The sequence below is a fragment of the Cardiocondyla obscurior genome, linkage group LG22, assembly GCF_019399895.1.
Source record: "Cardiocondyla obscurior isolate alpha-2009 linkage group LG22, Cobs3.1, whole genome shotgun sequence".
NCBI classification, from domain to species: Eukaryota; Metazoa; Arthropoda; class Insecta; order Hymenoptera; family Formicidae; genus Cardiocondyla; species Cardiocondyla obscurior.
In genome coordinates this window covers 2,980,962-3,005,271 of record NC_091885.1, presented here as the reverse complement: position 1 = coordinate 3,005,271, position 24,310 = coordinate 2,980,962, and the positions used below count along the sequence as shown (strand labels likewise).

The 24,310-nt window shown below is 40.6% G+C and overlaps 2 protein-coding genes and 1 long non-coding RNA gene across 9 annotated transcripts in view; 2 read left to right on the top strand and 1 right to left on the bottom strand.

The window, feature by feature from the left end:
• Positions 1-7,587, top strand: part of LOC139111104 (unconventional myosin-XVIIIa) — a 44,216-nt gene extending 36,629 nt beyond the window's left edge. For 4 of the 5 annotated variants that reach the window (XM_070671212.1, XM_070671211.1, XM_070671213.1 and 1 more), the window contains 11 exons: positions 56-184; positions 561-704; positions 808-897; positions 3,100-3,459; positions 3,526-3,680; positions 4,259-4,382; positions 4,519-4,973; positions 5,080-5,392; positions 5,552-5,815; positions 5,978-6,315; positions 6,434-7,587. In XM_070671212.1, the coding sequence (XP_070527313.1) occupies positions 56-184; positions 561-704; positions 808-897; positions 3,100-3,459; positions 3,526-3,680; positions 4,259-4,382; positions 4,519-4,973; positions 5,080-5,392; positions 5,552-5,815; positions 5,978-6,315; positions 6,434-6,440 (2,379 nt within the window). In that variant the 3' untranslated portion in view covers positions 6,441-7,587. The other variant, XM_070671215.1, reaches the window with a different exon arrangement.
• Positions 7,588-12,591: 5,004 nt separating this feature from the next.
• Positions 12,592-19,121, top strand: LOC139110928 (facilitated trehalose transporter Tret1). Of its 3 annotated transcripts, none has more exons than XM_070670898.1 (3): positions 12,592-15,750; positions 16,593-16,725; positions 16,828-19,121. In XM_070670898.1, exons 1-3 carry the CDS (start codon positions 15,658-15,660, stop codon positions 18,252-18,254), a joined length of 1,653 nt encoding a protein of 550 aa, XP_070526999.1. In that variant the 5' UTR covers positions 12,592-15,657; the 3' UTR covers positions 18,255-19,121. The 3 variants fall into 3 exon arrangements, with proteins under 3 accessions (XP_070526999.1, XP_070527000.1, XP_070527002.1); XM_070670899.1 differs by having other exon boundaries at positions 12,594-14,893; XM_070670901.1 differs by having other exon boundaries at positions 12,596-14,055.
• A 1,876-nt stretch (positions 19,122-20,997) lies between these two features.
• LOC139110944 (uncharacterized) lies at positions 20,998-23,768 on the bottom strand. The gene is made up of 3 exons (XR_011547121.1): positions 22,613-23,768; positions 21,507-22,529; positions 20,998-21,316 (listed from the first exon to the last, which is right to left on the bottom strand). It is a non-coding gene; the product is annotated as an uncharacterized lncRNA (long non-coding RNA).
• Positions 23,769-24,310: the final 542 nt, after the last annotated feature.

The window sequence follows — 24,310 nt, the reverse complement described above, 5'->3', positions numbered from 1 at the left end:
ATGTTAACCGGCGAATAAATGAATAAATCGACAAAACGTCTACTTTTGTTCGCAGATATTCTTCAGATCGGGCGCCCTCGAACGGCTGGAAGCTCACAGAGACGAAAAACTCACGGGCCACATCATACTGCTACAAGCGAGATGCAGAGGCTACTTAGCGCGGCGTAAACTCAACACTTTGAAAGTAGGTCGCTTACTCCCTTTCCGAATTGAAGTACGACCGTGTTGATGGAATTTCGGAAGAAAGTTTTTACGCGCACACAAGTAACTGCAATACAAACCGACACTTTCCCTTGTTTTGCTCGATTAATACAGAAATTACAGTTCCTGCGTAAAATATGCAATCTCATTCGTGCTAATGGCTTCTAAATCTACGAGGGGTTCGCGGTCACGTTTACAGAGATCTCCAAGACGTTTTTTTTTTTTTTTTTTTTTGTTTAATCTAGCAAATAACGAAAGAAAGATAGAGCGCCACTTAGGCTTTCTTAATAATAATTTATGGCGCTTCAGCCCGGTATAATGACAATCCGGATCGAATTGTAAATTAAATTCTCTTACAGCTGCAAGATCTCGCAGTGCGATGCATCCAAAGGAACGTGAGGAAACTAATGTCCGTGCGGGAATGGCCTTGGTGGAGATTGTATGTGAAAGTCGCGCCCTTGTTGAACGTCCATCGGACCGAAGATCAACTAAAGGCGCGAACGGTAAGAGAGAAAAATATTTTCCACGCAATACGTACGTTCTTTATACGACTGATTTTAAATACAGGCATTTTTCCCCCCCCCTTTTTTTTTTAAATTTCAATAGGAAGAGCTCGAACTTCTCAGGGCAAAAGTGGAACGCTTGGAACAGGAACGCAATCATCTAAAGCACGACAACGATAAACTGGAGGCGAAGGTAAGTTAATGCGGCGAAGCTGTCCGACATGGATGTTCATTTTTAATTGCGCAATATATGTTTTCTTCGTGACGATTAAAATGCCTCAAGTAGCTTAAACGTCCGTTATTTGAACCGGGCACCGTCTTGCAAATTGCGCGTCTGTGTTCCACCGTCTACCACAACGATTTTGCGTGTGACCACATGATGAAGTTAATAGAGGCAATCTCGAAGGATGCATTAAACTCAAACTGCCCGATTAGGCATTCGCGGCACGCACGCCGTGCAATTGGGTTAAGCGTGCCAGACAGCTCGTGTCGAGCATGAGCAACTATTATCGCGACTCGACCACTAGACTACGTTGCGCATTACCATTCTAATTCGTGGTAATTCATAAAAACGCTGGAAATCAAGATATCTTCGTGAGAAAAGAAAAAAGAAAGAAAAAATAATAATTACGCGAGAAAATATAATTTCGCGCCTTCCAACCGTTAAACAAATGAATGAATCAAGTAACGCCGCTGTTTATTAATTGCCGGTAATTAGTAAACCGGCGATAAACCTCGCGTTATTAATCTTTCTTCCGCACGCCTCAAGTAATTTATGACACGTCAGAACGTTTACTTCCTGCCTTTGCGCATTTGTTCCACTTTCATAAATATAGAACGATAGTTCCTAAATTTTGTATCAAAACGCCGGTTCTATGTTCCTCTCTTTCCCGATATTTTTCTCACGAAATCTACAAGAATCTGGCCAACGGCCAAAATCGTCTCGCACGTTTCATTTGCGTCTTCGTCTACCTTGCCGGATCTCTCTTTCTTACCGCCTTTCCCTGAGAATAACTCGGAGGTGACCGCCTCCTCCACTGGGCACCTCCGGTGACGAATTGGCCCAGGAAGAGGCAGTTGCACCGCGACTCCTTACCGACACGGGCCTATTCGTCGTCGCTTAGCGTTACGCAACTCGCCGTAGTAATGAAGACGATCTTCTCAAAATATTTCGATCGTTAAGTTCGGCAAAACGCGTAAAAAAAAAATAAAAAAAAAACTAATTAAAAATGCGGCGATGGCATCGGCTTCAAGAGTTCAGTCAATTCATTTCTTACTCCTACGACTAAATTAATCACAACGAATTAATATTCCGAAATTAATTTTCACATCTCCGTGTCAACGTATTCGTCAAGATGCCCTCTGTGCCTACGAGATATCCGGATACACCTCCCCCATCTTATAACCATCGACATCTGAGCGCATTATCCACCAGCTCCGACGAATCGTTCGAAAGAAACGATTCGATCAGCAATGGCCTACCGAGTTTGTCTACGACGAGTCTCGCGAAGAGACCACCCTTGCCGCCGCATTGTAACCACCAAAAGAGACCGTCTTCCAGCAAAGGATACGTTATCAACAACGCGAGTCATAGAATACGAAGTCCTTCCCCGTGCAGCGTCTCCTCCGCGAGCGTTTCCTGCCGTGCAAAATCCCTGTCCACCGGAATAAGATCGCCGTCCGTTCTCTCCTCGCGAAGTCAATCGTCTCGGTTAAACTCGCCAACTTTCTCGACACCGCCGCGACGAATCTACCCTCGCGAGAGCACGCGCTCGCCGCCGCTAGAAGATGTTCTCGTCAAGGAACAAGCGCCGGTCGTCTTCGACGCGAGTCTAAACTTCGTCCTGGGCTGCGACCGGCAGAGAGTGAAACAATCCTTCCGACCGACCGCGTCCCACCTAGATTCCTCCACCGCCTCGTCGTACCTCTCGTCGAAAATCTCGCAGTTTTTGAAACGCACCGATCACATAATGGACGAGTGGCGTAGCCTCGGCCACAAGGATGAAATAAACGACGACGCGATAAGTATGACGCGCGCGCGAGATAAACCTTACGGCATGATCGGAAGAAGTCAGAGCGCGACAAATATTATGATACGCGGCTATCAGTATTACAGCAGATCGAACAGCGTAGCGCGTAGCCCTTCGAGGCGCTCCTTATCTCGCGCTTCGGAGGACCGTACTTCGGATGGAATGCAGGAGGTAATGTAACTACTAAACTGGAAACCTTGATAAAACTGAGATCTGCATAATCTCGTCTTCGGCTTTAGAAATATCTACCTCTAAAAGACTCAAAGTGAACAAAGTAGGAGGGACAAGTAATGCCGATCTGTGGCTTTCCTACACCGTATCGTATGCGATTTCTTTACGCGACGTGCGTTTTTTTTCTATTCCAGCTGAGCGAGATGACCGCGGATTTCGCGGAGGAGCATTCTACTTCGACACTAGCGGCGGAAAGGATCGATGCCGAGACTTCGGAACGGCTGCGGCTTGAACGTGAATTGCAAGATGTAACCGAAGCTAATAAAAGTCTTCAGCAGACGACCGAACGGTTGGAGATGGAATTGCTTTACGCGAGAGCTGCCGATTTGAACGGGGTCGCTTCCGATGGCGAGGAGGGCGAGGACGGGGGTGTTTATAGGCAACGGTACGAACACGCGATCCGCGAACTCGAATTCACCAAGAGGAAAATGGCGCAGCAGCACGAGGACGATTTAGAACAATTGGTCGGATTGAAAAAGCAATTAGAAAAAAAGGTAAGTCAAAAGTAACGTCAATTATCGCGACGGATATTTTTACCGCCGTCTCATTTTACCGAACAGTTGGCCGACGCTTACGAGGAAGTGGAGGAGCAACGGCAAGTCGTCGGGCAGTGGAAGCGACGAGTTCAGAAATTAAACGGCGAGATGCACGATCTTAGATTGCTGTTGGAGGAACAGACCGCGAGGAACAACCTCCTCGAGAAGAAGCAGCGCAAGTAAGTCCCGCGGTTACGCCAATAAGTTAACAGAATTACAAGACTTTGCGCGAATCGCGCGCTCTGTCACGCTTCGAGATATACTTGCGCGTTTAATCTACGGCTAATGGCCGGCCGAGTCCGTGTCGAATGGCAGCTCGCTCTATTCTCATTTCATTCGTGGCAACAAGTGTCCCTGGCAATTCGCCAGGCCGGTGACGCCACCGAATGTACGCTACCCGGCGCGGTTCGGCTACGCGTCCGGTGTGTGCCTGTAAATCACGATTGACCGTTCGCGAAGATAGCTTCCTGTTAATCTAAATGCAGCACGCGCTCGCTGGCAGTTAAAGCCGATCTCGTTACAACGGTGAGATTGAATTTGTTCCCGAATTCTATTCACTATCGGTTCATTCTCCCGTACGCGTTCGAAAATTAATTCACGTTATAGTCAAAGGTAATATTCTATGCGGATAATTATTAAAATTTTTTATATCTTTTAAACACAAGTATAATTGTATAAAATAAAATAATTATATTAATTTGTGACGTATGTGTTGTTATTATTATTACGTACTTATTATGCTAATAATCACATTTAGGTTCGATTCGGAGACGCAGAATCTAATGAACGACCTCAGGCAAGAAAAAGCACAGCGAGAAAGATTAGCGAGGGAAAAGGAGATCGCGATCGCGGAAAAATTCACAGTGGAACAAAATCTGAGCGTGAGTGTATTTCTTTTTTTTTTTTTTTTTTTTTTTTTTGACACTTCTCATTGTTTCAGCTTAAAAAAAAACTTCAATGCAACATTATATACGTTATATTATATCATAATATATATTTAAATAAATTATTATATAGGACGCGAGATTAGAAATCGAGCTAAAGGAGGAAAGACTTCGCACTTTGACTCAAGAATTGGAAGAACTCACTTTCGGCGGGAAAACGGAGGAAGAAGTTGCGCAATTGAAAAAAGCTAAGCACGAATTAGAGAAACGCGCAAAGGACCAAGAGGAAGAGTTGGACGATCTGGCTGGCCAAGTGCAATTGCTCGAACAAGCGAAGCTTAGGCTGGAGATGAGCATCGAACAGCAACGCAAAGAAATGCGCAAGGAAATGCAACAACGCGACGAAGAGCTGGAAGACGTTCGCGGAAACGCGCACAAGAAAGTTAAAGCTCTCGAATCGCAATTGGAAAATGAACACGAGGAAAGAACAATTCTTTTAAGGGAAAAGCATGAATTAGAACGTCGTTTAGTGGCTTTAGAGGAACAAGATCGAGCCGATCGCGCAGCAGAGGCCGAAACGATGCAAAGGTAATTCCGCAAATTTTATATTTATTTTTATATTTTGCTTCGTATTTTATTAATTAATTTTATTTTATTTTTTTAATTAATTTAATATATGTGTGTTATTAAATAGATTAAAGAGAGACTTGAAGAGAACGAAAGCATTACTCAGGGACGCGCAAACAATGCTTGAAAGATCGAAGGGCGATTCAACGGGTAAAGCCGCTTTGCGTCAATTAAAAAATCAATTGGAAGACGCGGAGTGCGCTCGAGCAGTAGCGATTAAAGCAAAACAGGCGTTGGAGCAGGAACTAAATGAAACGCAAGCAACTCTAGAGGAAGCTATGCGACAGCGTTCCGAGGCGGAGGAACGAGCCAACGCGGCTAATCGCGAACGTTCAGAGCTCCTGTCTCAGTTAGAGGAAAACGAGGAAGAGCTTGCCGAGGTATATTATTTCATTCTTCGTCATTGAAAATAATTGATTAATTAATTTTCTCACATAATACGGGAAACTTATGGCACAGTAATTATATATACAACTTTTTTTTCAAAGAACAATAATTTATTTTAATAATTAATTTTTAATAAATTTCTCTTTTTAAAGGTCTTAAAGAAATATCGAGCTGCAGTACAACAAGTTTCCGCGGAACAAGGACAATTGCAAGAGGCACAAGTGCAAATTGCCGCACTCGAGGCGGAAAAATCATCGCTGAAAGACCAACTGGCAGAGTTAACACAACGATTAGAATCAGTGGAGCAACTTGGCGACCCAACGGCAAACAGTCTTGCCACGAGACGTTTAGAATTTCGTGCTAAGGAACTCGAAAGTAAACTTGAATTGGAACAGACCACGAGAGCACGTTTAGAGGTACGTTGTAATTTTTTTACCTTTCACGATTCGATTCGAGTAAAATAAAAATTTATTATTACGTCAAATGTTAATTGGAAATTTGTTTCAAATACGTGAGCTTTGAATAAATAAATTGATATTATAAGACGTTAATTATTTGGCTAATTTTTATTTTCGCAGACGCAAATAGCACGGTTAAAGGAAAGTGTCGACAAGTTGCAAACTGAGTCAGCCTTACTTAGAACGAAGGAGCAGACCGCCCAGGATGCGGCAAGAAGATTGCAACGATCGTTGCGCGACGCGCGCGACGAAGCTAGCTCAGCAATATCGCGAGAGCAGGAGGCTCTACGAGCTCGACGTGACATAGAAAAATCTCTGGAAGCTGCGGAGGCTGAGACCAAGGTGGCCAGAGACGACCTCAGACTGGCGCTTCAAAGGATCGACGATTTACAAAGTGCTATTCAAGGAGAACTTGATTTAGACTGCAGCGAGGAAGCTACTAGCGAAAACAGTGATAGGTAATATATTATAATAATAATAAAAAAAAATAAAAATATAATAATCTCAAATGCGTTTCAAGCATATTAACAAATAATTGGATTGCTATAAAAATTTTTTTTAATTTTTTCTTTTCAGTGATTGATCCGAGCCATCATCGGACCTCGAGTCCGATCAAAACGACGAAGGCACGACTGAATCGGGATCAATAAATCAGGTGGACTTTTGCGCATCCGAAGCATCGAATAGAACGTAAACCTACTGCCCACATAGAACGTACGAACGTAAAAGTAGATATCACAGTCTAAAGAGACGAAAGACTGGGGGGAAAAGAAAAAAAAAAAAAAAATTACGAGGGCCGGTAACAAACTCGCGATTCGCGATGGATTTCAATTTTATGGCTACTTGAACGCCGCTATTGAGAAGAGTTAGCGTTCTTTCTTCATTGTTATAGAGAATAAAGTCATTTCGAAGGTGAATTGAACTCGCACGGAGGAGCAAGCGGTTGACGAAATCAAATTTACGGAGTAACGGCCGTCAAGCTAACTAATTGCACGGCAACTATCTACGAGCGATGATAAACTTTTTAGGTGCTAACTATGTATAATTCCCTGAAAACCTCGATGTCGTGGCTATAAACGATGTGCACGCCGCGTCGTGCGTCCGCGGTGCTATTATCTTATCCGTTTTATTATTTTATTTCTTTTTTTTTTCTCTCTCTCTTTTTGTAACGTCGATGACAACGACGACCCTTTCCAGTCTTCCACAGAAATTCGAGCCATTTTTTCGCCAACGCGAAATGTGAATGTTGAGAATTGCTCGCACTACGCTATCGAACAAAATCAAACGCAACATTTTTGATACAAGTAAACAGAAAAAAAAAAAATTTTTCACGTTTCTCATTAGAAAAAGTACAAGAAGAAATTTTGCTACGAGATTTTCGAAGTGATTATTCCCGGTTTTGATACCGACGATGCAATAATTAAACTTTAAGCATTCGTACTTTTGTTCGACAGCGCACGTATGTCGCGCATATATATTTTCTCACGCGATAATTAGCTCGAGAACGATCTTCTACGTAGGAAAGGACAAATTGCGCTTTTTAACCTCGCGATTCACTGCCTTCTGGCTCGATTGTGTTTCATATCTATGTAAAAAGGAATAGAAGTAAAGGAAAAGCGCGAGGGGAGGACGAGAGATGCGTGCCACGACTCGATTATGGGGCTTTGGTTTCGTGTAAGGATTGTCGTGTAACTTATTGCTTTGTAAAATGCAGATCTCCTATTTAATTACACGAGAGTGTTTCTTTGCCGTACCGTATTTCCTTCGTAACTCCTCGTCCCTAAAGTTTGATCGGCAAAGCGGCGGACAAAAAGTTCGCGGGAAGAAGTCAAAGAGGAGAGGAAACAGAGATGAGAGACGAGATAGCCAGCGCGAGTTGGTTATCAAATTAACCATTACACATAAACTGAGCCGCGCATACACGCGATCACTTCCTCGTCCTCTTCGACTCTCTTCTTTGAACCATCAGACATTGATTTCCCGCGGGATAGCCTTGCTCGCCAAAGTTCCGAAGTAAAGTTAAGCTCTTTTCCTTCTGTTCACCGCACTCCATTCCCTCTCAGCTCGCCCCATCGCACTCTGTTTCTTCATCACTTCAACTCTCTCTCAGTTAGATGAATAAAGTGAAGGACGGCAATTAAATTGCGACTAAGTTGCTGTCGCTTCCATGACAACAACGAGAGCAAGAGAGGATGGATGTGCATTTAGACTGCGAAATCATTCTCTCGAGGTAAGTGCTTATAAGCCTATTAACCGGCGAAAATAATTAGAGTATAATGGCGTGGCGTCGTGAGTAAATTTGCATAAAGCGTAATTACTTAAAAAAAAAAAAACTTGATAATTCCACTGCATATATATTTTTTTTCTTTTTTTTTTACTTGCATTAAATTGCAGTGATTGTAAAAACTTTTGTAAAAAATTTATCTAATCAAATAACATGACCTTTAATGAAAAGTTATCATTGATTCGAAAAATTGGCGATAAGCAAAGGCAGGCTCGCATATTTCAGTCTTCTTGCATCATCGAGAAGTTTGTTTAAAAAATAGTTGGCGACATTAAATAATTGTGACTGTACGCGAAATAAATTTTAAATGGATAAATCCATAATAATAAAGTACTTGAGATGAATTGGATCGATTTGGCATGCGCTAATTTGTTGTCACGTGTTGTGCAGTTAATTTATATCTGTTCATTCACTAAATCGCATTGTAATCATTGATCAACGCTTAATCCACTATGCAGAAAGCATAAGCTGCACGCGTTTGTGAGCATTTGATTATAACGTTTAACAGTTTAGTCTAGCGTCTATCAATTCTGATCATAAATCAGTAAATTATTATTACGTTATCGTTGATTAAAAGCTTACAAAATTAACTAATTTGCTCGATCGAAACCAGCCCCGAAATGTAAAACTTAATGCTTCTACATTAACATGAAACCAGACTTCATTGTAATCACGTTTCATTAATTGTTAATTAATACTTCGTTATCAAAATTTTAAAGTTTCTTACAATTAATATTTGCATCGTTAATTATGTGAGCCTTGTGCGTATTATAAAGAATAGTAATTTGAGAAGATGTACAACTGAGAAAATATTTGCGCAATATTTTTATAAATAGATTTTTATTCGGCGCCGTTAAAGAAAAACCAGCACTCGGCAATTTAAGTTCTTTTTCTTCTTTCTTATTTTTTTCCTTGTAATCACCAATATCGTCAATAAGTGCTTCACACGCCAATGGATTTTTATAAAGCTTTATCAACAATTCGTTTCAATTTATCGATTTAATTACATAATGGACCAAATAAAGCAGACGAAATAAAGTGCTAAAAATAGACTGTTAAAATATCTACCTGCATTACAGTTTGTATCATAAAAGGTAGCGAATGGGACAATTAGAAATGGAATTTTAATATAAGAGATGTATGTGCCAGAGAGAGCTGGCATTTATTAAGTCCCGCCAGGCAATTCGCGAAAATTTACAAGAACGTACATCATGAAGAATGCACGTTGACTTTATTGCGAGAATGAGGCTCCCCCACTTTTTCGCCTGACGTTCAAAATTTTTAGAAAAATTCACCCGAGCGGGAACTTCGTTATGCGGCTTATGAAAAGGTGGATAATACCATTTTAAAATATTCATTATTCTAAGTAAATTATGTTTTTTAAATAACGAACCGGCAATTTCCCAACATTGTATACGGTATCCATAATTTTAATCCTATACTCCCAGCGAGCGCAACAATTATGATTCGCGTGACACAATGTCGATACGAATCGGGGGATTACAGGCGAAGCGTGTCTTATGTACGGCAAGCGTGTTACATACGCGTTACATAGCGCCTCATGAATTTTTCATCGCGTACATGCAGCCGTCTACAGGCCCGTGAAACGTCGAAAGTCATTGCTCTTGTCGAGAGATCAATAAGAGGGTGAAAAATCGCGCGTCTCAAAAAGATTAATGTCTTATATAATCCCGCGACGGCGCTGATTTATTTCGCATAATACGACGTACGGCGGACTCGTTACGGCGGGCAAAGTCCCCGCAAAATCGAAACGCGAGTCACCTGAAACCCGTGCGGAAGTTAAATTCATACCAATGCGAATTTAATCAAATCGGCTTCTGTACATTTACAAAGCGGCACCGTAAATCTACCGGCTGGGATTCTTCCCCGGATAACATACTTTTTTTCGATAAAATCTTATCGGCAAAAGTCTGTCGACTGTCGCGCGTCATGCTAAATGCTTAATGAACGTATCCCTTCCTTTACTTCTAATAATAACTTTTATCGTTTAATGTGGAAACAAATTTTTTAGCGGGTGCCTGGCTGCTCCGGATGGATAAATGGATTTATCAGTGAAACTGAGATACAAAAAAAATGAAAAAAAAAAAAGTAAAGGAAAGCGGGGGATTAAAAAGTCGATATTTCATCGAATTCGTTATATAAGCTTTGGGTGTCATTCTATATCTCGACATAGTTTGTTATATACTCTTGATACGCGAAACAATACACAAAAGTTTGTGCGATGATTCGCGAACTATGTGCGAAATGAATAAAAATAATATCCCGGTAAGTTACGCAGTCTTTCGGTCCTTTTTCGTATAAAATATATTATATTGTTGCAATCAAATAAAAACCGTCGTACGCAGTGAAGGATCGTTTCATAGATTTTCCTACAAATTTCTTTTTTTTTTTTTTTTATTAATATACATCCCGAAGAGAGAAAGAATATAATAGATTTTAATTATATTATCCACCGAAAAATTGTTACTATGCTGCACTTTGTTAAATTTTGCTGGGGAATAACGAACTCAGGGTATAACGTTAACGAACCGACCGGCAAATAAACGCGTGTTCTTTAGCTCGAAAGCCAGAGGAAAAAGTCAAAAGAGGTAGATCGATATTTTCGCCGAGCTCGTCTCTCGCCGTGCAAATAGCGTGCGCGCCACTTTAAATTTTAATCGCTCCGAGCAGCATGCATCTCCGCGCACGTTCGCCGTTACAAAGGTGACATAATAAGCGCGCAAGAGCACGTGGACTCCGGATCCCGGGGGCGGAAAGGGGGAGGGGGGGAGGAGGAAAGGTGGAATGCCGATAAACTGAGGATTACTTTAATTAACTTTACGCTCGCGACGTAACGACGCGGAGCCCAGAGCCGGCCTAACGACGCTTAAATCCGAGCAAAGCGCGATTCTTTGCCAGTACGCGCCAATTGCGCAACGTTCTGTAAGATCGAAAGCACTCGCTCCGCGTAGTCGACGTAGCAACCAGTTGTTGAACAGCAATGCCTGGGATAATGACAATTTACGTGATTATAAAGGACACAGAGTGAAGCAATTTGTCGCGAAATGCATTAAGTCGGTAAAGAGACTTGTCGTTACTTTATTTGAGAAAGTGGAATAAATTTGTCTAATTCCTGTATAAATTTCTCTTTCTCTTTTCCTTCTTTCGAGACTTAAAAAATAATTACGATATTATCTAAATTGAATTCTATCGTCACACGTGTTGAATAGAAAATCAAATCCGTTTGCAAATCGACAAAACTTTTGACGCAGCTGTTATTGTCAAGTTATCCTTATCTCATTGATAATAATGAAATTGCTTTAAATCGACTAAAAATTCTACTTCGAAAGCAGTTACAAGATGAAAAGCGATTTTCAGTAAGTAGGAAGATAGCGTTTACAAATATGCTTTCATGACGGTTTTATGCGAGTAATATAAAAGATTTGTTTCGCGACGGATCAAGCGTGAAACGCAACGATAATAACGATGTGATGATATCATTCAACGCATGAAACTTTTTAGATTATTAGAAATTATATAAATATGGACTGTATAGCATTTAAATATTAATAGTCTGTTAAATAATTTTACATTGTACAACTTTACGTAAATCTAAAATAATTCTTACATCGGCCAATTGAAACCAAAGCTTACATAGAAATTAATCATGGAGCAACGGCAACGTGACGTTCATCGCTCGTTAATAACATATCAAGCTTGATCCGTCAGTACTCTTGTGATTAATTAACTTGACACACATGTTAAACGACAGTCGGTCTTAGTAATTAAAAGACATAATTAAAAATCATATAAACGGTTTCAGCGAAAAATTGATATTTCTATTAACATTATGCTCCACTGTCGCGTAAAGAAATTTGATTATCGCAGAAATTTCACTGTTTAAATAAGTGAAAATAATGTTACGGAGTCAATTAAACGTGTTAACTTGTCAGAATAAATTAAATCTCTAAGTAAATTTGCCTTGCATATAGAAATAGCGAAGCAATCGAAATCTCGTCGCGTATGCATATTCGTAATAATTTTTAATTAACGAGCTATTGCGTCATTCTGTAAACATTTTGCATAAGTTCACCTTCTAACTACAGCAGCGGATCAAAGATTGCTAATGTGTCACGTCGGAATAAATTCACCGAATCATTCTAGGAACTTCTGCAAAGCCACAGCTTTGAAACGTCAGATTATCCTAGGTCATGCGTTCCCTATTCTAGAGAAGAGAATCGAAACTATCCGATCTGAAACGCAATCAGCTTAACTCCGAAACGCAATAAATCCCTTTGACGCATCGCATGCTTGTTGTTCCCGTTATTGAATCGCCGAAAGCGCACGATTAAGACCTTGATCGATTCCCTTTTTCGCCGCTAGAAGCGAAAAGGTTGACGTAAAAGGGTACCCTTAGGGCCTGCCTTTGCTTATCCAATAAAAAAAAAAAAAAAAAAAAAGAAAGAGAGAGAGAGAAAGAGAGCAAAGATAAAATTTCTATTGCCCGCGTTTCTTTCATTTCCTTTCCACGGTAATAGATTTCGACGACGCCAGACGCGCGAGACTCGAGTAAATTCGTCGTCGTTTGTGGGGACCGATTGACTTGGTTCAACTCGATGTTTGACATTTTCTCTCGTCGCGACAATTAACAATTACATCGTCGGTCGGCGCAGTTTGTTTGAGGATGCACGCATATCGCAGATACGCGCGACACGAGATAAACTGTGAGAGAACCTTCCCGAGTTTACACGAGTGAAAATATCAGGGGCCCACCCCGCTAAGATAATGAAGAACGTGCGTGAGATAAGAACGCAAAAGAGGAATGTTAGAACGCGCTCTCCTCTCCATGGATCGTGAACTGTATTCAGAATGCGGGAACGACGAGCGGCCGCCTATTGCTCGTTAACAATCAGTGAAAGAAGACGTGTGTCTCAAAGATTCCATGGATCATCGGTTGTAATTCCTAAGCGTGGTGGTACTAATTAATAATTAACGGTCGGATTAAGGCCGTTTGGACGCGAGGGTGAGTGGTCTGTGTCGCGATTCAGGAGCTGATTATGAAGTAACAGATGTATTAGATTGATCGAACCGCATCGATAAGACCTGGGCTAACTCGATCAGACCCCCGGCTTCGAGTTCAGAAGTTACCAGCGTTTAGCTTGTTAGTCGCTAAATAAGCGCGAAACAGTGAGGGAACGGTCACCTGAGTTGATTAATTAGTGACGGCTGATAATTAGTCGCTTAACGGCAACCTTGCGAAAATTTCGATAAGGCGGTATCGCAAAACTGATACGAATGTAAGGACGAAAGGATAAAGTAACAACAATTGCTGAAATTATTTCTAACTGCTGGTCGAAGTAAAGTGTTTCGTACGATCGCGGCAAGCACGCAAATAACAATAATTATTGATTTTAATTTACTTCATCGATTATGCACTTTAGAATAAATTAAGAAAAAATTTTTATAAAACAAAATACGAGCTACTGTGAAATTGTGAAATAATATTCCCCGATATTTTTCATCTCCGTCGATATATTTAAAAATTTCGATTTAATTGAAATATTTCTAAAAAAAAATTCAAAAAAAAAGGAAAGAGAGAGAGAGAGATATTCAATGACTTTATAAATAAATATTTACGATATTTTAAAAAGTTACGACCAAGTGTTTGGATAACTCAAAACTTGCCAATGCGAGTCGGACAAAAAGAGATGTACACGACCGAGTGACATTGAGCCGCGTGTGTTTTAATCGTGTTTTAAAAGTATCGCTAGCCGACTGACCTAAAATTAAAGGTATTCGATAAAGCTCGGCGAAACTACTTGTTGGATTCGCCGTTGAAAGCAGAAGCTTCGGAATAGCCGGAAGAAATAGGGCAGCTGTTCCATTCTCGTCTCACATGGCTACGAATACGAATGTAAGTGACACAGTTCCGTCGTAGCTGCATTGCGCTGCTTTCTCTTATTCTCGTGTAAACGAACAAAATCGAACACGGTAACGCACGTTACCGCGTAACATAATACTTGAATAATTTATTAACATATATTATTAATCGCACGCGTAACTATACCTACTTGTAACGAATTAATAAAATAATTCATGATATTTTAATAAGTAATGTGGTTTTATACTATTGTTGATTTGCTTTAAGTCAATTATTATTGTTAATATTAATCACGCATTTTTATTTATTCGCGGAATTCGTTTGTCATTCGTTGCATAAATTGATAGTGGTCGTGACAACTGCGCTCATTAATTACTACTTCGCTATTAGTTTCCGACAATGATCATAAAGATAATTTCACGTGTTAATTACGACTTGGAATCAATTTTTTTTTTTTTTTTTTCTTTCACGATCGGAACGACTTTGGTGAGAATCATCAACCGATGGCCTCCACCATCTTGATGATTATAAATATCACAGTTGGTAGAAGTAGGGATCGTGAACGTGAAACGTTCGCGGAGAATAATGTAAAAAAAGAGGGGAAAAAGCAGATGCAAAGAAAAGGAGACGAGCGATCATGTACTTACGCGAGCGTGAAAGCGGACGCCAAGTGTCGGCGCGTGCGCGTTTTCCCGACGTATCCGGTTGCACGTACCAAGAACGTGGTCGAAATATCAACAAAATCGCGGAAGTGGTCATCTCTGAGAAGAGACGCTAGTTAACGCGCGGCACATGTTTTCATAATTAGACCTGCACTTGCATTTCGATGACCGGAGCGGAGGTGATAATGGTAGACGCGACGAACCCGCTGGTGAGTATCGATTTATTTTCTTAGAGAGCCCCGCGTCACCTTTATCGCGATTTTTGAGATATATTTCACGGCCAGATAAACATCCCTTTTTAATTGAGGTTATACATAGGCGAGTGCACGAACGTATCCACGCACGCACGCACGAAATGCATGCAACGGAAATAGTATAGTTTCGCTTTCACGGACTCGTGCACGCGTGCATGCGTAAGAGCGAAGGTGATAAGCAAATGTTGTTATCTACGACCGAAGTTTTTTTACGGAATTTTCCAGTTGTTTTGTTTTTTCGATTTTTTTTTTTTTAATATAAAAAGTTATCGTAATTTTTTAACGTGTAATATTGTGAAATACGATTCTTCTGCAAAATCGTCCGTAAAAAATTTGCTTGCCGAAAATTAATTGTTAACAAAATATAATATTTCCAATAAAAGAAAGAAGAGTAAAAAAAAAAAGAAAGAAAGAAAGAAAGAAATTAAAAATTCATGAATTATAAAATTTAGATCCTGAGCGTCTCGCAAAGTCGCGATGTATAAATATGATAAGACTGATCGATCATACCGCGTTTAACGACAGAGTACTTAATAAGAAACGCAGCAACGCTGAAGGATGCGACGGGGCATTGACCGTCATAGCGTTATGTAACGCCATGCCTTGCGTTCCATTTTGCTGCATGGATGCACGCACCGTGTAACACGTCCGCGGCATGCTTTCGAAAATAAGTTTCGGCGAAAAATCGACAGGGCACCGTCGATTTCGTGGGGACAGATATGAGTGTACCGTTCGTTTTCGCTTTCAAACGCGTGGTGAGCAGGTGCGTGCGTGGTCTCCGAAACGTCGTGAAAAGGTGCGCGAGTACGTCGGTAAGTACCACGAGACGAACGCTAAGATACATTTACCGTCGTGCACGCTTATCGGAGTCAATGTTCTCGCGTGCGCCGGGAGCTATCGCGATAAGTTGGCGTAGTTGCCTTTGATGAGATCCAGCTAGGTTATGTCGTGAGCGAGCACGCGATCGCGAAGAGACGTAACGTGCTTTAAAAATAGCAGTACGCATGTGCAGGTGATCGTCGGCCTTATCTTGGCGCCACGCTCGATCGTAGAACGATAAACGTCGATTACACGGGACTAACCGTAGTTGGTGAACGTTATCTTATATAACATTTCTTAATAGTAAAACTGTTAAACTTTTCTCTAAACTATAATTCCATGTTGTTGGAAAAATCAGAGGTAATTTAATTGCACGCTGATAGCTCGCGAAGATTATAGAACCGCGGAATTTCGGGATCCTTTAGAAGAATGTGGTTTTCATTTGATTTCTTACGTGCTACATTAATCATTATCACCTGTTGCTTCGTACTTCAGAAAATACTTTTGCATTCTGTCACGCTCAAGAAGATGTACGCATGAGAATTCGTCGAATGCGCCGTCGAATCGACAATGACGTTCAAGCGTTTCGTAGAAACATTTTATAAATCGCAACTCGGTAATAAAAAAAAAAAGAAAAAAAAAGAAAAAAGTAGCTATTAATTTTTAATCGATAAAATTTTGTGTTTAGAAAAAAAAATAAAATAAAATCGAAAAGAGAAAGAAATCGAAAATAATCATATTTTTTTTAGCTCGTGCAATATAAAAGCGGTCGTGTTGCAGCGGAGAAAGCAGTTAATTCTTTGAAAAAGAAATCAATACGGAATTTTTATCGCAGATTGGCGTGCTAAAAGAAGCGAGACCAAAGGAGATCGTGACGCAAGTCTCGTCTTCCCAGGACAAGCGTTGCGACGGGCAAACGACGAAGCGCACACAGACACAGTGGCGGCAATGGCTAGCATGTATATCAGGTTTGCGTCATATTTCACGAGATATCGCGCCTCTTAAAGGTGACATGAAAATCAATTGTTCAATCAACCGCCATTAATCTTTCATCAATCTCAATTTTGCAGCGACTCTATCGATGGTGGCGGTCGGCACCGTTTACGGATGGACCACCACGTCGCTCTCGCGGCTTACATCTGGCGCCAGCGATGTTCCGGTGAAGATAACCGATGACGAAGGCTCGTGGATAGTGTCGCTAACCGTGATCGGTTCTATGATCGGCCCGTTTCTCGGCGCCAGCCTAGCCGATCGATACGGACGCAAGAGATGTCTACTGCTAGCTAGCGGTTTTTTTATCGTCGGCTGGATAATCGTATTCTTCGCTGAGACCGTCGTTGCTCTCTACATATCTAGAGTGATTCTCGGCGTCGGCGTAGGCATATCGTATACGACTAATCCGATGTACGTGTCGGAGGTCGCCGATGTCGAAATCAGAGGCGCTCTCGGCACATTGATCGCGGTGAATGTATTCACTGGTTCTTTGTTAACGTGCAGTATCGGCCCGTGGGTACCATATCACTTTCTAACGGGTGTACTTATCGCGATACCTATATTATTCGTGGCGTGCTTCTTCTGGTTCCCCGAGACCCCGGCCTTTCTCGCGGCCAGAGGCCGTAACGCGGAAGCTACGAGATCTTTAGCGTTCTTCAAAGGTATTCGCGATCGCGACGAGGCAAGGAGAGAACTAGAGTATACTTTACGTAACGTTTTTATCGAAGACGTTCGCGATAACATCCCGGTGACCGGTCCTGGGGCACGGACGGAGCCAGTTAAGCGCAGCTGGATGGCTAAACTGAAGCTTATGTTGTTACCGAGCAACACCCGAGCTCTCGGCATTATACTTGGCCTAATCGCGACGCAGCAACTTAGTGGAAACTTTAGTACTATACAATATCTCGAAGTGCTCTTCAAGAAAGCGGCAATCGGTATCGACTCTAACGTGGCTACGATACTCGTGCTAACGGTCGGTCTCATCTCCTGCGGATTATCAACTGCAACCGTCGAAGGCGCCGGTAGACGACCTCTGCTCATCGCCTCTACCCTGGGCTCTTCCGTTACTCTAGCGGTTCTAGCGATCTATCTTACTCTGGACGAAAGAGGCGTCGACGTATCGGCGGCGAATCTTCTACCGGTGATCGATGTAATTGTCTTTCAAGTGATCTTTCAAATCGGAATAGGCACTCTACCTAACGCGCTAATCGGCGAATTGTTCCCTACCGAAGTGAAAGCGTTCGCCGGAGCGGTGTCTACGGTTTTCGACGGCATCCTCGGCTTCGCGGTATCTAAACTGTATCAGGTGATCGGAGATTCGCTGGGCACGGACACCGTTTACTACTTCTTCGCGGCATCGTGTTTATTATCGTTCGTGATGGTGACGTTCACCGTACCCGAAACCAAAGGCCGGACCTTCCGCGAAATTCAGGAACTTCTCGGAGGCAGCGACAAGAAGACGGAAACCGCCGAGCGCTCGCAAGATCAAAGTGGCACGGTGTGACAAAAAGTAACTTGTCGCACTTCTCGTCGGACACGGTGTGAACTCATTTACGAGAAGGCGCTGAACATTCTTTTCGAAGTAACAAACTTTGAAACGGCAATTACTTATTCTCTACTGTACATATATAAAATATATATTTCTTGTACGCTTCTTAATGAAAAACCGGACGCGAAGAAAAAAAAATTGCCTTTGCCTCGCAGTTCGCGTTTACCGCGATTTTTCTCGTACTCGTCGTCGGGAAATAAAGTGGATTTTATTAATATCATCCCGTACGATAGTTTCGTTCACATTTTTCTAGATGTGAATATACTTCGCTAGTATTCCCAAGATTACGACCGTCACGAAATTCAACATTTATTTATTAAAACTCTGTTAGGGAAAACTGTCTTTATAGCTTTTCTCTTTTTTTCACGCCGGACACGTTAGGTAGATCGGATATTTAACAGGACGTCAGACTTCAGACTTTCTCGCGCATGAAAGATAAAATATTTAAGTGAGGAAAAACTGTGTGAGAGGGAAATGAAAATAAAAAGGACTGGCAAGTAAAAATTTCCAGTAAACACGCCGCGTCTCTTATACGGGGAGCGTAAAAATCATAGGCGACGGTTAAACATTGAGATGAAGAGAAAGAGGAAGAGACAATTGAAAAATCGCGGAATTGTTCCGCGGTGAAGCACAAAAAAAAAAAAAGAAGAAAGTGCAGTGGAAATACCCTCCCGAGTTTCGTTATTGTTAAGAGAGTAGCTGTAACCTTTTTCATAATCGCTGACGACACATGTATATTTTTACATGTTTTATGAACTCTTTTATATTAAATATTATATCTTGCTAAATGTAATTCCTTATAAATATACGTAACTTTTGATATTTGTGTCATGTTCTTTCAAGCAATACTATCAGCGGTACAGATGTATTTGCGCCATTACAATAATATTATAATTGAGAGAAGAATACGAGCTTGTGGTTATAGAAATCGTAAACGTGATGCTGCAATCTTCGCACGACTCTTTTTCTCAGGTAAGTTTTCTCAAACCGTAAAAATATCAGTTTATGGAACGTTCCGTATATGGGAAATTCGCACACAACTAGTTTCTCGTGCGACAGCGAAAGGTAAAATATAAAAACATCGTTTTTTTTTTTTTCTTTCAATCAGAAATGTAGACTAAAGCAAAAATTGACAACTATCACATTTCAATCGTGTTTTTTTGCACAAACAAAAATATAAAAAAAACACGTTCTCTTTGCACGTCAAATTAAAAATGAATATTTTGTTGCAAATTTAATAGGAAACATTTTGTTTACAGAAAACACAGATATTTCTATTGCAAAACCGGATTCTTACACGTAAAAAATGTAAAAGTCGACAAAGGATTAAAAGGAAAATTAAAACGTAGGAAAAGTGATTTGGTACATCAAAATAAAATAAATAACACAATCAATGACCGGATGGCAATAATTAAAAAAAACAAAAAACCTTTATAGCAAGTAATGTCTATTTACAAAAAAATATTTTTACAAATCGATTTTTATAAATAATAATTACAAATTTCAAATGCGCCATACATAGAGTATACATATGTCAGCAAATTTTCCGCCAAATTGTTGATTATAAATTATTAAAAAAATGCGCTAAAAAAAATTTTGTCAAATTTTATTCCCACCCAAATTGTTAATTAAAATTCAATGTTTAAAAGACTGTTTTAAATTAAACCGAATATTAATTCCTATCTCGCATTGCTGACTGGATTTCTCGTTTGATCACTCCTTACAACGAGAGTGAATGTCAGCTTAGTTTATTACTATTTTGTAAATTTTTATTTTACGTTTGAGCTAAATTTTTATTATTAAAATTTAATTTATTATACGTATTGTAAACGAATTTTTTACGAAATGCTGAAAAATCGAAAACATCAACTGCGACGCAAGTAAACGAGAAAGACGAAAGAATACGTCCTTCTATTCTCAAGCTAATTACAAGCAGCTACGTTTCAAAACTACGCTACTGCTACTACAAAGCTACAAACTTACAAGATGTAATTTATTTTTTAATTCTACAACGATCAATTAATATATCTCAATACATACAATAGACAATATACTTTCTTGTAAATTTGTCGCCTTGTTAAAAAAAAATCGACTTACATTCGATGCGATGCGGGCAGAGTTCAGCTACGAAGACCAAGGAAGAGCGATGATATTCTGTAACATAAATATAAAACTTACATGAAAAATATGCATAAATAAGTAATAATGGATTTTTAATTTAATTTTTATACTCAATTTTTATTTATTACTTCAAAAAATTAACTACTTTCCAGAAAAAGTCAAACAAAAATAAATTTCTTTTTAATTTTTAATCATTTTCTTTGTACAATTATTTCTTGAATTATTATTGGAGTGATCAATTGATTCAAATAAATAGAAAAAAATTATTATTTTAATTCAAATGAGATTAAATATTTACCCCAACGTTGCTCTGCCGATGCCCGAAGTCCATCCTGGACCTGGTCCTCCTCTCAGCACTCAGTCAGTTCGTCATCATGCACCTCATCTCCAGGTCACATCATCCACAGGTCACTCGCGACACTCGCGAATACGCGCGCGAATTGTTATACTATTCGCGCGAAACTGGCGGCTCTCCCGTTTAAAAAGTTTTAATAATTTTCGGACGCCCGAATACTTTAGCGATATTCGCGACGAACCCCGACCGTGGTTCGTTTATTCGATCGGCGACGAGCTGTAAGAAAATGTATGATATGGTTTTACCATTCATTGAGATTATTAGTTCTTTTTTTTTACATATTTATATTACAATATCACATATATTGGGTTTGAAAAAATATTACTAATTATACTGTTAATATTTCTAATCTAATCTACAAGCGTTACGCGAAGTACGCGGTAGTCGCGGAACACCCGAATTACGCGGAATACCGAATTTTTACGCGATTTTCCTAATATCCCGGTTTATGTGGTTTTTTTTTTTATTGAAGTTAGTAAAAAAAAAGTCATGCGACCTACTATTTGATGCGCCGCAGCGGAGGTTATACCTAAAGATGATCCTGCAACAAAAAAATATAAAATTCAATTGTAGAGATGCTATATAAATTAGTTTCTACTAAAAAAAAAAAATCACAAAAGATTTAATGCGTCTTTAATTAATTTATCAATAAAATAATTAAAAATAAAAGTTTCTGTCATTGAAAAATAACAAAACTATTAATATTGTGTAAAAAAAGAAGTGATAATTACCTCTGGGTTGCTCCGCCGGTGCAGGATACCCATCCTGGGCCTCCTCCTCCTCTCAGGATGTTCATCAGGTAAGGGTTCTCTTCCGACAAACGTAACCCAGTCCTCCTTCAGATTTTTGCCTGAAAAAGAAAAAAAAATTTATTTCATTAATATCTTCACAATATTAAATACAAAAATGGTATACAAAGTGTTCAAGGTAACTACATTTATTCTTTATTAAGTATCATATAGTTAAGTATTATATTCGTATCATATAATATGAGAATCATTAAATACAAGTGTTATGTTACGCGTACATGAATAACCTTGCGTTCGGTCTCCGGCAGGTTGGTCGGTCGACGAGGAATCTCAGCGCAAACACGTGAACGTGCCGTGTATACATGTAGCTTCTCACGCAAGCATTGCGGGTGACCGCTGTTCGTTCCATGCCTCTTACGCAGCAATAGAGCACGTTGTGTAAAAGAATCGTGGCCTTGAATATGCTCGAAGTACTCCCAACACACTTCTTCCGAGCTACTCCTATGCAGATCAATGGAAAATTTTCGGTAAGACGAAGGTCACTGCTGTGATACATAGTCACGTACGTATAAGAACGAAACTTACTTTACGAGGGAATGAGGCGATCGTGGGTACTCTCCGTGTATGGAGGATTGATGGGAGAAGGCATCTTGGGCGTCGAATTAAATCTGTCCATCGTAATTACGCGTATTTCAGCGAGCACGTGCGGAGCGTGGCGTAGTGCGTGTGAGCTTCTCGAACGTTGGGACCGAATGGAAGGGGAAGGCTCCTGCGCTCGCTCGCGCGCAGGCCACTGCCGCCCGCACCCCTCCTAACCCGCACCCACCGACCGATGGACCGACGAGGAATCCCAGCGCAATCACGTGAACATGCCGTGTATACATGTAGCCTCTCACGCAAGCATTGCGGGTGACCGCTGTTTGTTTCTTGCCCCTTACGCAGCAATAGAGCACGTTGTATAAAAGAACCGTGGCCCTGAATATATTCGTAGCACTCCCAACACACCTACGTTAATCGACGGAAATTTTTGATTAGACAAAGGGCACGACTATGATACGCAATCACGTACGTACAAGGACGGAACTTACTTTACGAGGGAAAGAGGCGATCGTGGGTGCTCTTCGTGTACGGAGGATTGATGAGAGAAGGCATCTTGGATGTTAAAGTATGTCTGTCCACCGTAATTACGCGTATTTCGGCGAGCACGTGCGGAGCGTGGGGTAGTGCGTGTGAGCTGCTCGAACGTTGGGACGGAATGGAAGGGGAAGGCTCCTGCGCTCGCTGCCTCTGCCGCCCGCGCCCCTCTTCCTCACCTACCCTACGCTATTTAATTTAGCGTGTTAGACGATTAAACAATAAATTGTACGGCGAATATAATATTGAATATTAATTTAAATATATTACAAAGAATATCATGACTAATGTACAACTGTATATTTCGTCTGAAAGAATTAAAAGTATTTAAAATGGCACATGAGATATATAAATTTGTGGTTTTTTCTTTCTTTTTATTAAAATTGTCACAATAAATCAGTCTTTTAATTTTTAACGTATAATAGAAAAAGAATAAATCTCGCGCTTGGTAAACGAGTTCTGTAATATCTATACCTGGCGGGAAACACTACCCTGCCTCTTAATTCTGAAACTTTATTTCCTCTCTTCTGCATGAATAAAGCCACACAAACGACGTAACTGAAGACAGACATTTCAATTTATTTTACTATATTACGCGCTAGTACCGATTATTATTTCGAGGTCGCAATATGCGCCGTCCATTTATTCATTACAGAGAAAATTAAAAAAAAAATTATATTATAAAAGTAATTATATAAGCGAGGAATTGGTAAAAAAGTATCATACGTACAATTAACCTACATGTCGGAACAAGGGCAGCGAGCTGTATATTTACTCGGCAAGAGAAAGTAAAGCTCAGCAAATGAAGGTAATCATTTCTCTTGTTCTCCGAGATGAAAAGCAATGACAAAAGAAATCATAAACGTAGCGAGGAGATACGGAATCATTTGGCAGATAACAGGGAATCCTCGCGTACACTTTCCGTATCGCTAGCAATGACCGTATCGAATAACGCAATTGTTGCAACGCTAGTGCTCTCACGGAGATGGCACGGCGTGCAGCGAATGGTTTCATCTTAAAATGGTCCGTATCTAGATCGATCCAACGTGCTGTCGGAATGGCGTATTATTAGATTTCAATTTCTGCAATATTTCTCGGAGGGATCGACCAAATAAGTTCGCGATCTGCAGTTAAATGACTACGAAGTCAAAGGGTCGAAGAACGTGGGAAAAAAAAAAAAAAAAAAAAGAAAAATCGCCGAGTAGAATTCCGAGAGCTCCGAGGATTTTTAATTTATCGAAAGTCGCGTATCTTGTACTTCCGGTTCGAGTATCACGGCGCCGCGATTCCTTTTTACGTTCGCGAAGACTTATGGCTTTCCTTTCTAAATGCTTGGCCGCGTGAAAATGCAGGTTTTCGGCGCATGAAAGATCGCGGGCGCGTATCAAAGGCTGTTCTCAAGAAACAATGTTGCTCGAGGAAACAATGAAGAACTCGGAGGAACTTAGTTTGAAACGGCATTTTCCGGTACTTTCGTCGACTTCGGAACGATTTACGCGCTCAATCGCGAGTTGTGGCTGCAAGGAATTAAAGTGAATTAAATACCATGACCCGGACACAGTTGAAACTTGAAAACGCCTCCGGGTACGATTCGCGCGGGGCGACCGATTTTTTTTCCACTCCCGCTGTTACCCCGATCTCTTTTTGCTGAA